The 11,484-nt window shown below is 41.3% G+C and overlaps 2 protein-coding genes across 2 annotated transcripts; both read right to left on the reverse strand.

The window, feature by feature from the left end:
- Nucleotides 1-1,593: 1,593 nt before the first annotated feature.
- jpt1b (Jupiter microtubule associated homolog 1b) lies at nt 1,594-8,120 on the reverse strand. The gene is made up of 5 exons (XM_062451814.1): nt 7,902-8,120; nt 5,673-5,815; nt 3,235-3,359; nt 3,007-3,034; nt 1,594-2,099 (listed from the first exon to the last, which is right to left on the reverse strand). The coding sequence occupies exons 1-5, from the start codon at nt 7,955-7,957 to the stop codon at nt 1,954-1,956; spliced, it is 498 nt and encodes a 165-aa protein (XP_062307798.1). The 5' UTR covers nt 7,958-8,120; the 3' UTR covers nt 1,594-1,953.
- A 318-nt stretch (nt 8,121-8,438) lies between these two features.
- On the reverse strand, nt 8,439-11,442 carry sumo2b (small ubiquitin like modifier 2b). Its single transcript, XM_062451826.1, has 4 exons — nt 11,304-11,442; nt 9,926-10,057; nt 9,234-9,305; nt 8,439-9,050 (listed from the first exon to the last, which is right to left on the reverse strand). The coding sequence occupies exons 1-4, from the start codon at nt 11,322-11,324 to the stop codon at nt 8,988-8,990; spliced, it is 288 nt and encodes a 95-aa protein (XP_062307810.1). The 5' UTR covers nt 11,325-11,442; the 3' UTR covers nt 8,439-8,987.
- Between the last annotated feature and the right edge of the window lie 42 nt (nt 11,443-11,484).

Below are 11,484 nucleotides of genomic sequence, written 5' to 3' on the forward strand. Positions count from 1 at the left end.
TTGTAAAGTTTGGAGTGGTCTGGGGTCTATCTGAGAAAGAGTCAGATTGGATACAAATGTATACAACTCCAGCATAGATTAAAATGGCCTAAAAAAATAAACAAAACACAAATTAACAGCAGAAATTTAATAACATTAACAGTAACAATAACAGTTCAACGAGTCTACATGTACAGATCGGGATCCATTGTGAGTTTAGCTAAAGCCTAAAACATGTATGTGCTTCTTTTTTACTCAAAGATTACTTATATGATGAGGCCTATAGGCCAGTAGAAGTTCAAAACTTGTGACGTTCACAAGAACTTTGATCCAACACAGCATTAGGTGTCAGTCATTTCTGGCAACACACTCCACAACAGGAGGGTTAAAGTGATCTTGGATGGTTTGATGTCTGTGAATTAGCCATGCTTTCAGATGTCACCAATATAATAATGTGGCCAAGTGCTAAGTGGACAGTTGAAAGCCATTCTGTGGTATCTCCTTCATTAACTCATAATATAGTACACCAATAAAATTATAAGTGTCAGGTAGCCTGGTGAAACGATTTTTAGTCTATCACTCAAAACTACTGTACACAGTAGGTTTTAAGCAATCACTAAACTCCCCAATTACACGTCCACACTTCAATAAAAAATCAATAGCCTATAATCATGTTTAGTAATTTGTTAAAACAAAATGCTCATTACAGACTTGCATGTTTCATTCCTTAAAAAAAAAAACGTAATCTTGGAGGTTGTGCAATTGGGTGGAGACTAGGGGACTACCATAAAAAATAAGAGTATAACACAGTTGTGCTGTGTAAACACAAAATATTTGTGAAAAACTGGTTGATCTGATAATACGGTGGGAAACACAATCAACTACACCTTTGTAGCAGGGGCGTTGTTAGACATAAAACTCTACTGGGGCACAGGCCCCTATTCATATCCCTTTTTTTCTTCCAAGCGTGCTGCGCACAATGCACTACTCGGCTATAGAAACTCCCCTTGCTTAACCCACAGTTCAGGGACGCAAATTTGATATCAACTCAATAGTCAATAGTATCAACTTCATTTGAGCACAAATACTGTTTTTTTGAGCTTCATGTAATATTGTTTTTATGTTTTAGTCCAAATAAGATGATCTGTAGGCCTATCATTTAGAAACTTTTAGTTTTGTAATGTTTTCTTAGCCTACCTCAATTCTGACTTGTGTGCCGAGTCCAACACCTGGACTTCTGTGTGCGTGCTGCAGTGGCTATTTGGCAAGCTCAGAAGAGTGCGCTAACATGGAATTCTGCGTGCATGTTAAACTGCTTTAATTTTACAAGCGTTGATTGGGATACTGCGTTTCTTTTTTCCGGGATTATCAATCTAAATTAATGCACAGGCTAAAAGTAATTGTTAAAACTCAAACTTTAGATTTTACTGGGGCACAGCAGATTTATACTGGGGCACGTGCCCCAGTAAAAAGGGTCTAACGACACCCCCTGCTTTGTAGTAGACAACTACAACATTGGGCAAAATATTTTCTTGCCTACCATTTTTGGGAAACTTCGGTATGCAGCTCCACCATGTGGACGGAATGTGGTGGATGTGGAGAAGAAAAATCAAATCCAATTCATATCAATCTTTATTGTATTTAGAAATCCACGCGTCAATTCTTTTTTTAATTACTTTTTCATTTACAACAGGGGAGAATGAGACAAGCTAAACGTCATGCCTTTTCCAGCAGGCGCGATGCACTACAGGATGGGCAGAAAGGGAGGGGAGATACATAAAGTGCTTTTGTCAACAGTTTTTTTTATATAGAAAAGGGGTAAAAACAAAAGGCTTGAAGTTTGGGGTGATGGGAGAGAAGGAGAATACGAGTGTGGAGGCGGTGGAACATAGACACTGGGGGGTGGGGGAATTTTCAAGGAAAGTGGGGGTAATTCTTAAAAAAAAAAAAAAAAAAAGGTTCAGAGGAGTGGTCTCAGCCCAGGATCAGACTGGACTTGCCACCAGGGGGGTTTCTTCGCCCAGCAGCGGAGGAGGCAGCAGGGCTGGCTCCCGAGGGAGCGGAGGGCAGTGATGGCTCCTCCCTCTGCTCCTGCTCGGCTTCACCGTCCTCAGGACATTCTGTCACACACAGGTCAACCAGACAAAGCAACAGTCACCACAGGATTCGGTTGCTTCAAATGTCTTCCCTCGCCCATGGCCTGGGTTTCTTATCTCAATTGTTTAAAGCTTTAGTAAAATGAATTGGACCTGAACACATTTCTCAACCCCAGCAAGTGATCAACTGTGCTTCACAGCCCTTAATGGAAGCAGCCGTTCTCTGTAATGGAAAATGTACTAAGGACTAAGTTCTCAAAAGATCTCAGTGTTTGACATGGTTGTAGAGTCTTGCAGCAAGAACCTCAAGTTAGGCTTCCCCAATTTAAACATGTGAAACAGTTCCAAAATACAGTATAATATTCACTTTGAGTGTTTGAACTGTTGCCCAAACAGTGTGCTGGGTTAAAACATGCACTTGGAACCAGAACAGATCGTTCTGGGAATTAAACAGTCCTCCTATGAGTGGTGTTATAGAACAGGTGGCTGAGTAGAGGCCATGGCGCTGTCATGACAAGGTCCACACATCAAAGTGAATTTTTGATCATTCATTATGACCGCAAGCAGTGGCTTAAAACACAGCAAACACACAAACCTGGACAATGATACATAGCGTTTGAATGCACTGTAGACAGTGGGAGGGATATGACCTACATTCTTTTTTTTATTTTTTGGGGGAAAGGCAGGAAGAGTGGATTATCTGGGCTGCCACAGTCTATGAGACCATTCACTGTGGACGCTACTTGGCTAATGTGTGTCATGCCCAGTTGTTTACTCCAGACAGGAGACAGATAAAGGGAGGTGGAGTGCAGATTCTTCTCCTATCAAACCCATACAGTTATAAGGGTCCAAACACAAATATTACTCGGTTTGAATCAAATAAGCGGGAAAAAAAAGGCAACTTGTGGGGGGTTCAGGACACTGTACTTACCATCATTAGCCTGTTCATGCACTTCAACCTGAAAGAGCAACAGGGCGGCTAGTTAGTCACACGTGGCCAGTTGGGCGCTCAGTGTGGGGCACAAAATGGAACTAAAAACCATCCATAGCTAGAGAAGAGAACCCATTAAGACTGGCAGTAAGTGTGCTTCTAATTACATCCTACATGCAACAGTCAGTCGTGAGACATACTGCCCGTTACTCATCGCATTATCACTACCTTAGCAGCAGAGTTGCAGATCGAGGTCTGCTCTAGGCCGTCGTTTTTGGGGAAGAGGAGGGGCTGCGGGCAGCGTCTCAGGGGGGCCGAGGGCTCCCCACACAAGATCCCAGTGGGCTGCCCACCTGCAGAGAGATGACCCAGTCAACGACAGCTCACATTACACACTACCCCCAGTTTTGTGCATATACATTTTTAAAATATATTTTTTGGGGGCATTTTTAAAGCTTTATTGTACCGTTTTAAGGCAAGTGTAACAAGAAAGGCAGGGAAAGAGAAGGGGGAAGACAGGCAGCATAGGCCGCTCCTCCACCACCCCCAGTTTAGTATTTTGTTGAGCTTTTTTTGGGAGTGGTAGTGCTAGCAAGTTCTGAAACACTGATCCTCAGGCTTCTTGTAAAACAGTCAGCTACCATTTGTTTCATTATAACACTTTGTGATAGCCAAAAAAGATCAGCTGATAATTCACATCCAGAAGGGAGAGCAAGGAAGCAGGCAGACATTTTCTCCACTACCATACAGTCAATTTTCAAGAGTAAGCCTGAGCGACTGGAGCTGATTCACGCTCACTGGGATTTCATCTGCTCAGATTTCACAGAGCTCAAAGTCACCAGAGAGCATTTGCCAAACTGACATGAGAAAAAGGCTGAAAACCATGTTTGCAGCACCAAATCCGATTGCCTGGATAGTTCAGACGCCAGAACAGGCCCAAAAGGAAAACACTAAATGTGGATGTTGTCCAGACAATCAGTATACCAACCGTCACACAGCCCAACCCCACACACAGACAAACCAACACACAGAGGAAACCATTTAGGTCACTACATTGCCACTTTCTAATCAAGTTGCATGAATCAGCATTAAGTAGCACTATGACTCAACAAGGACTCTTCTATCCAGACTCTGCTTTAATTAACCAGACCATCGAGGCGCTGAATGTTTGCCAGTGAAGACAGTGAATGTTTGCCAGTGAAGACTGCACAATGGATTTGCCTCAAGTGTCATTTAGCCTAGATTGACTGTGATAATAACATTCAACAAGCGCTACATACAGTCCAGACAAAAGGGAAAGTGAGACGTGTACCACTACTGGGGTTGACAGATCAACAACATCAGAGGGCAGCAGTCCCTGGCTACAGTAGTGAATCTCCACTCTGATTGCAGAGTGGCTCTGGAGACGCTGAGAACAAAGCCACAGTAATATCATCTCTGGGCAAACACAGTGGGGCCAGGCAACTAACTGGCTCAACCCACCAGACAAATAAGGCTAATGGAAAATCTAAACAAATCTATGCTTATATTTCAGCTCAAGCATAGTGTAAGCAGAATTGGATGGGTCATTGCTAATATCTCAAGTAGATACATAGGAAAGTGCTTGTCCTGGTCTCAGAATGGAGGTGGTTGGAGTGACATAACCACCCCACAACCACATATATAATTACTGGTGTTGAGAAAAATATAGTCTGAGGAGTCTTGGGATTCTGAACCTTAGTTAGTGGCCTTGCTTTGTTCAAGCAAAGCCAAGACTGAAAAAAATACAACAATACAAACTAGGCCGTCACTTTTTAAAAACCGACGTGTTTGACAAGAAACATGTTATTCAAGTTCTGGTTAAACTGGTGCATTTCATCAGACCGACAAGCCAGCTTTAAAGCCAACACAGGCCAACCACTCAGGACTATCTGGCCAAATAAAAATGAGGTGGACATTGCAGCTGAACTGAACTTGAACTGACCCTGAGACAACTGAAGCAAAGCTGGAAAACCGAGTCTGACACATAGTGCTAGCAGCTGTGCCTCAGAGGTTAAAAGTCAAGGTGAATACCCCATTCTCCAGAATGATAGGGCACACCAGACTCTAGGCTGACAAAACAAGGTTTAGACAACATTGTCAACTCAATCTGGATTTCATTAGACTAGGAATCTGACTATATGGGTCTATATGCATGAATGGTTTGGTTCCACAAAATATAGTCATGAATAGTCAGATGACTTGTCCAGACCCTAGATTAGACTACATTTAGGAAAATGATTGGTACAAACTGGATAATGTAAAAACATGGAAGGCAGGTCTAGTTCTCACCCATGGTCTGTTTGGTATACAATGCTTTCGGCTCATAGCCGGTCATAAATAAGTGCCTTAGAACTCATTCAGATTTTAGTTACACAGAGTATTATGACATGCAAAACAGGAACATGGTAAGGCAACCTGCATCCTTGCATCCCAACAGAAATGTATGTTTATTTAAGTATTGTAAATAAGCAACACTAAAGATTTAATGTAGGTATTAGGTTGATAGTGAGGAACAATTCTCTTTAATGAACGGAGAAGCGTTGGCGGGGTCAAACAAATCCTGGAAAAGGAGAGGATTTGAATACAGGTTTTGTAGGTCCAGTGAGAAAACTGAACTAGCTTCTGTGAGAAGTAATGTTGGCTACCAGGTGGGTTGTTCCTCCGATGGGCGTGGGGGTCATCAGGTTCTGCGAAGATGTTGGACGCCATTTTGTTTTTGCGAACAGGCGTTTTGTCATCATCTGTGCCAAAAGATATGTTGGATGCTCCGCCCGGCGGCCGCAGTACCCTGTGGGATGACAGAGGGTTAATGTTCTCTGTCAGCCAAACAAACATACACACTCCCCTTTCTTCCCCCCCCCCCCAGGTTAATCCAAATACAAAAGAGTCATGTAACACTTGTGATCAGCTGCATGGAAGAAATCAATACAATAATTCAAGTGGCTCATGGATGACACCTCATTGCTCTCCTACTCTACCCACAAATTCTCCCCTCCCTGAGCACCGGCTGTCAGATGCTTACAATCTCTCCCCTACAGCTGACTCTAGTCTCCGCCTCTGAGCCCAGCCGAGATTCCATTGCAGTGACCAAGATCATTTTCATTCCAGTCTAGGCTACATTTTCATTTCCAACATTAGATGTGCCAGCAAATTCAGCCTATATACTGCCTATAAGTCACAGCCACGGTAACTAAACGAGAATTTAGCTTGGCAATTGTGAATAGGATATCCAAAGCAAGGGATGGCAAACCCTACTTTCAAACAACATTCTGTCCTCCTCTGACTGAACAAAGAAGACACGATAATGAGAAGGAAAACATTTCCCAAAATCCCTTTAGTGTCCTAAGGACAGTCGGGTGGACGACAGAAATTGATGTGTTTGCAGAGCCATTCCTCGACCCCTCCCGCGGCATCGCCTTTTTTCAGAAACACTGCCGATGAATCCACCAGCTGACACCGAGCAGCTGTCCAAGAGGCAAACTGGACCCAGTAAAAAAAACTTCGCTAACAGCACGGGCAAAAACGTCCAGAAATACTGGGGAAACGGTGACAAGACTAGAAAATGGATTTGCGTTTGGCAGTGAACGTCCCCCACGCTAGGTTAGCTAATCATAATGCCTAAACCAGGCTTCACCTCCTGTCTAGTTAAGATGAGCTCATGCTTTCCACACAGGCTGCGAAGAGAAAAAGCTTTATGGAGACCCCACCCTAGCATGAAAAGGGGAATATTTTAATTAATGACCCGATTAATAAATAAATCCAAATCTCCGGCACACCCGTTAAAACAGCAACACTAGTACTAGCTCTACATTGAAGACTGGAAATACTGGTTGCTAACAGCAATGCATACTGTACAATGACAAAATATTTTACTATTTTGAATGCCTTCGTTGTAAACTTGAAAATGAGATGTCACTGAGAGACTATGCAATGGTCGGAGGCAGCAAGGCTGACAAACAAGGCTAACGCTAGAAGCTTTGGTACGGCAAAGATAAAGTCAACTGTAAAGATTTGCAGGCGCTTAGCTGAGCCCACACCCAATGACCTGCATTGGCGGCAAGCCGACAGTTGATGAAAGACGATTCGATATTTTAGTACTTAATTGGAGTACGGATGGTTAGCTAACTTGGTGAGACATGTAGCCTAAAATAAATACCCAACTATCTAACAGCAGTTATTTGACACAATTGTCGACACTTCCCTTTGACTGTGTGGCAACAGAGACTGAGATGCAATGAGCTGCATCATACTGTCGGAAGAGAAAATGCAGCGAGTGCTTTGGCAGACTTCAAAGTTCAAAATTTGTGTTAGCTAGCTCGGTACTTCGGTGAACACACCGCTATCCTTTAAATATAGTGGTAGGCTATTGGACTGAACTAAAATAAATAATAATATTCCGTGACAATTATATCCGCATTGTTAACTATAAAACCAAAAAAGGACAAAGGAAGCACAATCTATCCTAGATTTTGTACTGTAGCTAGCCAGCTACAGTATCATCGATGTGTCTGGCTATCGTTTGCAAAGACAGTTACTGTAGACTACGTACAGTATCCAGAAAGTGTAGCAACTGCCAAATTAGATAGCCAACTTGAGCTAGACATGTGTAGCATACTTTGCAAGATACAGTAACATTGGCTAGGAAAAGAGTTCACAGCGTCAGATTAATGAGCCAGATAACGTTTCCTACGAGTTCAGTTAAATCCCCCAAAAAATCGACAGCCCGGACATAAGACGGTTAGCTCTAGTTAACTAGATTACAGTATATTAGCTAGCTGTCTGGCTAACATGGGTGGTGTTGCTGGTGGTTAGCAGGCTTGCCTGAACCCCATTTCTTTTGTTTGTCCATGAAGATTTTTCTGATTCATGACTACCTGGAACTGTTTTTAGCCCCGGGCTCCATTCCTTGAAATGTTGTAGTCGTCGTCATCTTGAGGGTCTTATTCACTGCCTTTGCGTTGCAATTGAATTGATGAAAGTACAAATACAAAATGTGTATCTTGCCAAATCTTAATCGCACAGATGCCAAAAATCAGGACGCAGACTCCACCCGACTCTACTTGAAGTACGCACGAGACAGGCGAAAAGGGCGTTCGGACAAGTTATGCCTTACCACAAAGTAACAGCCCACAACAGTTCCAGTCGCTCTGGTTGGACAGTATCTCAAAGACCCTGTTTGTGATTGGTAGCATGAGCCGCCACTCAATGTCAACGATATTCCACCCACACAGTGGGATGTGCTGGCACAAAGCAAGAAACCGAGTGCAATTCTTTTATCAAATTGCTTTAGATACGGATAAAATACAGACATGACTACCCGTCATAAAAAGTAGCCACAGGCGTTGGGATTAAGATGTTGATCAGGTTATACTGCATTTTCTTGTAGAATGCTCTGAGATGCAGTCAAAATGAAATTAGTTTGGTTAAAAAGAGAGAATAACTTTATTTAAACAAGACATTTGTCAGACAATACAGATGTTAAGTTGAACTGAAACATATCTTCAGGGTTTCCTTATTCAAAGTATGGCCTTGTCAAACTATGAACGAGACAAAGTTTATTCTACACAACCACTACTATATAAAAAAGATATAAAACCAATTTTCTGAAGCAGAAGACAGAAAATAAAGTTGGACAACAAACCAGCCAGTCTACATATGATCTCTGAATGCTAACCAGTAACCACTTTTCAGGTCCTGCAACATTTGCCACATTATGGTCTGAACTTATTGAACGGTAACTCTGATGAGGATGTTTATGTACAAAACAGGATTAAAACAAAAGTAAGAATGAAAACACTATACAACAGCAGTTATATATAACTGTGACAATGACACCTCCTTCTGCATGGCATTAATTCTGGGATGGCAATAACACAAGTCTCAAGGAAGCGGTCTGGGTAGAAGTAGGGTGTGGTAGAAGGGTAAATAAGGGTAGAACTTTGTTGGAATCTGTGGGGTACTTAGTTGAAGCCCCCTGTCTGTTGTTGGAACACATCAATTGTGTCTTCATCTTCCATTTCCAACTGTCAGGAAAAAAGTATGTAATTTAATGTAAAACCAAAAACTGGTAAATGCCTATAAATATCCAAACCAAACCCACTGTAAAAAAACAACAACCTGGCATTATAATACACTTTACCTTAACAAATACAGTATGCATTCTTTCAAAATATACAAATCAGACTACCAATAGTTTCAAAGCTTACCTGTGCAGGTGTGTCCGTCTCGTTTATTGGCTGTCCATCAAACCTGAACCTGATTTGCCGCATTGTCAATCCCTGTGGACATAGAATCACAAATGTAAATGTACCATAATTTTCGTCATACCTATGTTCATACTCATTTCAACAAAAAAAGGAAACAGCAGCATTGGGAGGGAAGAAAAAACTTCCTATTGAAAGTGAGTGAAGCTTGCTCTCATTCCAAGGCCTCAGTGGTTATGTGAGACATTAGATCCATTTTATGGAGACACTCCACAATGAGATTAGGCACAAGCAGGCCTGGATGAGGGAGGACTAGCACATCGCTAAAACAGCTCAAGCAACTCTTTATACTCTTACCACATGCTGATCACATACACTTGCTGGTGTAAGCAGCAAGGAAACAAAGAATCCTATATCAGTGCATTACAGAACAGTTTTAAGTATGCAGTGGACATGGAGGAATACATGCAAGACTGTTGACATACAGAGGACAGAAATATGTTTCATGCCAATGAGGTCACTGTACATCAAGAACACAGTTCTTACAGATGTGTTATAAAAAATCAGGGTAGATCTGTAATTCCATTTCACAGTGTGGTGATGACCCAATATGGAGCACTAATATAACTAATATAGTATTATCTATAGACTATGTATAAGAATGTGTAGATGCAAAGGGCACCTGCCATACTCACCTGTCTCTCACAGTATGCCTTCATTAGTTTACTGAGCGGCGTGTGCCTTTTGATCTTGAACTGCACCACCGAGCCATCTTGTCCTGCCACCTTTAAGTTTATATGGTCGTTGTTTTCAGTCTTTACTCCTTCCTGAAACAGAAGTACACAAAGGTCTTATTAGTAAAAGGCCCCTGCTGAACTAAACTATATATGGCCTAATGTTAATTTAATATTTGCATTTTATCTATCATGTTTGCTCTCAATACATACTTCAGTAAGTGAGACATAATTTAAGACCTTTTGAAGTAAATCCTAAGTAACTAATGCCACGCAGGATTATTTCTGCAAAAACATTAATCGTTTTTTTAATATCATGCAAACCACCACAAAATACCAATATCAAGTGGTTGAATAATTGCCCATTTATTAATGAATAAACAGGTTAAGCATGTTTCAACGTGTTTCACAAGATTTGGGATACAACATCAATAGTAAACGGCACTATAATAAATATGTCATACGGTATTATTTTTGCTCAATGGAATGGAGATACACAACCTTCATTCAATTTCACAAATCCAAGTCTCTTGATCAACTACTTTATTCAGACACTTATTGTTAAAGCATGGGTGTTCATTTGTAGTCAATTTTGAGTTAATCCTAGTCTTAAATACTTTGCTACAGTACTGGGACGTCTGATTACCCTAATAGTTGTAGTACCCTTTTGGTCGATGACAAGATTGCAATGGTGAACTTGCGACTTCTGTTGATGGTGCATGAACTCGATTGGAACCCCAAAGAAAACTAGCTTGCTAGGTCCAGTGGTAGGTTTTTAGTCGTTACGTTGTAGTGAACGTGAATAAGGAGTAATTTGTTTAAGTAGTTTTAACCAGCCATTGTCGTTTTTGTATTTATGTTTGTCTAATGTTATTCAAAGCATTGTTTGACTAAATTAACACTGGGAAGAGAACCCACAGGAAGCTAAGCTAGCTAAAAGCTAATGTGGCAATCAATGGGTCAAGTTATAGTAAACAACAATTGATAAGTTACAGCGCTGATGTTTAAAACATTTTTTTTATCAGAAGTTAAGAGTCTAATTTATACGCCAAAGTATGCAAAAAATATAAGATTCCGAAGAGATTTTACTATATTATTCTATTCTACTTTCCATCGCAGCTGGTTGGCTGGGAATCAAGGAGCAATCTACGCGCCCATGAAAGCGCGTTCACATGTCTTCCGGTGTATCCAATGAAGTAGTTGCAGTTTTTATCTAGCAATAACTTGAATAAGATAAGATCAGGACTGTTTAATTATCCAGTGTTTTTTTTCTATTGTCTATTTAACTTATCTATGTGACATTGCAAAAAAAATGTATACACATTTTCAAGGAACTCACCTTGGGTTTTTCGTCAGCCATGGTTACTCTATTTGCGCTTCTCTACGCCGCCACACAAAGAATGGACGTGAGCGCGCACGTACTCGTTCTCGGATAAAATGTTGACCCTGCGTGCGCGATCACGTATCCACGCGCATTCCATCAGCTTTCTTTTTATTGGCTTAGGATCGGTCACGAGGAA

The sequence above is a fragment of the Osmerus eperlanus genome, chromosome 2 (assembly GCF_963692335.1).
Source record: "Osmerus eperlanus chromosome 2, fOsmEpe2.1, whole genome shotgun sequence".
Lineage (NCBI taxonomy): Eukaryota > Metazoa > Chordata > Actinopteri > Osmeriformes > Osmeridae > Osmerus > Osmerus eperlanus.